A 3,887-nucleotide genomic window follows, 5' to 3' on the forward strand; every position below is an offset into this window, starting at 1 on the left:
AAGGTAAGTGACTGCTGCAGCTGGGAGGGCTGTGCTGGAAGTGATGCTGCAGGACTGCAAATACAAATCTCATCCCTTCCTTTGAATAACAGACCAAAAAACCCCAAGCCTAGAACAAAATTTCCCTTTTTCATGAAAAGCACTATCCCCCAGCGTTTGCTTTGGGGCTAAACACACCAGATGAGTTGATCGAAATATTTCTTATTCCCAGGAGCAGCTAAGTGCATTTGTGTACTGTGACCCTAGCTTAAAAAGAAAGGGGCTGGGGTGAAGGACACAGCAGCTGCAGGGGGATGTTGGAGGAATCACGTACTCCTTTTGTGTTGGGGTGTGCTGGAGAAGGAAGATGGGCCATCCAGAATCCCTCACTGCTGCGCTCTGCAAGGGGAAATGGGAAGTAGGTGCTTGTTGCTGCAGCAGACAGTGCAGCACAGCGGTTCTGTCCCCTTCTCATGCTCCATTTTACAGCTTGAAAAGATGAGGCTGTGTCTGCTTTGCTGAACAAAGCTTGCTGGTTAGCCAAGGGCTGTGAGGAGTCATGGTCCTCAGCTCCAGGTGACTTGATTTCAGAGCTAATGTAAAGGGTAGCTCTGCCACAGTGGAACATGGGGAGCTGGAGCTGGTTGAGAAACTTCTTAGAGGAACTGGCAAAGCTCTGGAGGAAGATTGGGGTGTACTTGTTATCAGACAATAATTTCTAATTCACATTTTCATCTGTTGATGCCTCCCAGTTGAGGTCTGAGATGGAGTGGAGGGTCTCCAGGCTCCTTGTGTAACTATGTGAGAATCTCTGGCCTGCACAGGCAGCTTCAGGGAAAATTAGAAGAAAAGATATTTTAGGGATTTTTGTTGTTGTTGTTTGTGTGTGGGAGGGAATTAAAACAACACTTTGAAATTTCTGTTCTCTGGGACATTTTGATCAACTGCTTTTCTGTTTTGCAACAGAAAATCTTTGGGATTTCAGAATTCTCTGGACTGGAAATTCCTGTTTTGATGAACTCTGGTAGTTGTGGCTCACTTACAGACTCTTAAGAGAGAAAATAGGGGTGTGATCTCATGAGATTACCTAGTGCAGGGATATTATCAAGAATGGGTTTTGACTGGTTGGTTCTTTTATCTGTGAATGTCCCCAGAAATAGGAATTGTATCACTTTCCTGAGGAGAGAGTGTATTTTGTCCTTGACTTGGGGAATGGGACAATCTTCTTTGAGCTGAATTTCAAAAATGTTAAAATTGTGACTGATTTCTTTATACCTGACCATCTTAAATCAGGTGGGATTTGGGGAGGAGGGTTGGTCACATGCATTGCCTGAATTCCAGACCCTGTTTGTATTGTATCCTATTTATAATTTATCTTGTTGAAATTGTGGTTCTTTTGGAAACCACATCCAATGCATATGCTTCTCCCAGCCTGCACTTTAGGGATTTGCTTGAAATCCAGAGTACAAAGGATTGGAGCAAAAGCAGAGGGTTTAGAGCAGAAGCATTCTCCCCCTGCTGAGCCCTTTTTTGAAGTGTGGTTGGGTCTCCTTACACTGAACTGAGCTTATTCTTGGGGTTAAGGCAGTGGTGCAAGTTGACAGATAAGGTACCACAGTAGAAGTGACCTGTGGAGAAGAACTGATGTAGGGTGGGCTCCATGGGATAACTGAGGTACCTTTCCTTGCTACTCAAAGGCTATAATCAATCCTGGTTTGAACTTGAGTTACTTGCTGGTGTACTGAAGGGCTTTGGAAGAAACCAAAATGATGAGGATTCTCCTTTGCTGATGCTCATATTTGTTTTTATCCATCACCAGACAAGTGGGCATGGAGTCGACTCAACCCATCTGGAGTGAAACCCACTCCCAGGTCTGGCTTCTCCGTGGTGATTGGTCCCAATAACCGCTCGCTCCTGTTTGGAGGTGTGCATGATGAAGAAGAGGAAGAGAGCATTGAAGGGGACTTCTTCAATGATATTTATTTCTATGACATTGGGAAAAACCGCTGGTTTCCTGGACAGCTAAAGGTTTTGTTTTAAAAATAACACAAATATATTCAGTTCATTCTCCTTGGTTATCTGACACGTGTCCTTTGGGCTTTTTTTGCCTCATACAGCTTTGTTGCAGTATGGAACAAGTCTCTATTTCTGATAACTCAGGGTGCTGCAGAAGCTGAGCCACCAAATGTGGCTGCTGCTTTAATCTGTGACCCACTGATTGTGAAGAGGGGGAGACACTGTAGAAATGAAGCTGGGGATGTGCAACTCTAGCAGGTTTTTGCTACCAGAACAACTTAATTCCCTAACTTTGTGCTACCCCTTTCCTTCCCTGCCACGTAGCTCCTTGTGCTCTCCATTCCCCGCTTCCACGGTGCGATGCAGCCTGTCACCCTTCTGGGGAGAGATGAAGCCTGTGAGCCCTGATGGTTGGGCACAAAGTGGGAGTATTTCAGGAGGCAGTCCCCCTCCTCGAGGAGTCAGGCTGCCTGTGCCCCGTTGTTGTGTGATGCCAAATGAAACAAAACAGCATGAAAACATAGTTATGGTGTTTTACTGGAGGCCAGCTCCAGGTCAGATGTGTAAGTCTGTTATGAGATAGTTCAGTAAAAGCTACTGTGAAAAGATCTTGTGTTGCATTGGGATCAAAAAAACCTTCTTTTCCCTATTGTTGATGAGCTACTAGAAGAAATAAAATATTAACCTTGGTTCATAAGAACTTGAGAAACGTGGCACTCAGCTGAGATCTTTGATTTTGTTTGAACCACTCTCAAGGGGAAAGTGAGGTGCAAACGACCTGCTTGAACTTCCTTCTTTCCACCCGGACTGTTTCTGGCTTTGTTCTCAAAAAAAAGAAGTCAATCACATAATAACAGGCAAGCATACACTCAAATGTTTGCTTCTGCCTGCCTAGCTGACTGTTTTCCAGCCCTTTCATACTCTACTTCGAAGACCTGGAGTGCTTCCTGGTAATGCACTGTAATTTAGCACCCAGCAATTGTTTTGATTTCGCTAAATGGTGGATTATTTTCTCTTGCTCCTGCCACAGACTGGTGGACTCTGTGTGTTTGTGTGTACCTGCAAGATAGAGAGCAAAAGAGCTGTTTTCTGTCTCTTCAGACATATGCTGCCGTTAATAAAGGAAGCAACTCCACCCCATGGGTTCTCCAGGAGTTTCATGCTCCTTGTTTTATGGCTGGTAGAAGTTCATGCTGAGTGGGAGGTTGTATCTATCACTTGAAACTTACAATTCTAGTGAAAAATAATTGAATTTTCCCCCCTCCCTCCCAGCAGCATCCATAGTATTTGTATGAACTGCTGTACATGTTATTAGGTGCACACAATTCACACACAGTCTCCTTCTGTTCCTTGTTCTTGTTAACAGGGACCAAAATCAGAGAAGAGGAAGCGAAGACGTGGCAGACAAGCTGAGGCAGATGATGCTGAAGACGAGGAGATGGAGAAGCGTCCCCAAGGCCCAGTGGAGGTAGTTAAAGAGGTGGTGGCAGAAGATGGGACTGTCATGACAATCAAGCAGGTGATCTCTGGAGCTGCAGAAGAGAAGAAGTTTGAATCAGAGGAGGAGGAGGAAGAGGAAGATGGAGCCTTGGGCCAGCAAGTGGAACCATGCCCACGTTCCAATGCCATGTTGGCGGTGAAGCATGGGATTCTCTATGTCTATGGGGGAATGTTTGAGGTGGGCGATCGCCAGTTCACCCTCAGTGACCTCTACAGCATCGACCTGCACAAGATGGAAGAATGGAAAGTGCTAGTGGAGATGGATCCAAGTAAGCTCTGATGGTGGGATCTCTCTTTCTCTCTGCCTTTAGTGTAGCAACCCCCAGGATACAGTAGGGAGACATTAAAAGAGGATGCCCCTGCCCTGGAAGTTTGCAGTCTGCTTGTGTGTA

The 3,887-nt window shown here is 45.4% G+C and overlaps 1 protein-coding gene across 1 annotated transcript in view; it reads left to right on the top strand.

Moving 5' to 3' along the window:
- KLHDC4 (kelch domain containing 4) overlaps window positions 1-3,887 on the top strand; it is a gene marked incomplete at its 5' end in the record, with an annotated part of 26,521 nt that overhangs the window by 21,672 nt on the left and 962 nt on the right. Inside the window, 3 exons of the mRNA XM_029084193.1 lie at window positions 1,442-1,470; window positions 1,799-2,007; window positions 3,362-3,764. Coding sequence (XP_028940026.1) covers window positions 1,442-1,470; window positions 1,799-2,007; window positions 3,362-3,764 — 641 coding nt within the window. The remainder of the gene's footprint in view (window positions 1-1,441; window positions 1,471-1,798; window positions 2,008-3,361; window positions 3,765-3,887) is intronic.

This window comes from Antrostomus carolinensis, unplaced genomic scaffold (assembly GCF_000700745.2).
Source record: "Antrostomus carolinensis isolate BGI_N321 unplaced genomic scaffold, ASM70074v2 scaffold20923, whole genome shotgun sequence".
In the NCBI taxonomy this organism is placed as follows: domain Eukaryota; kingdom Metazoa; phylum Chordata; class Aves; order Caprimulgiformes; family Caprimulgidae; genus Antrostomus; species Antrostomus carolinensis.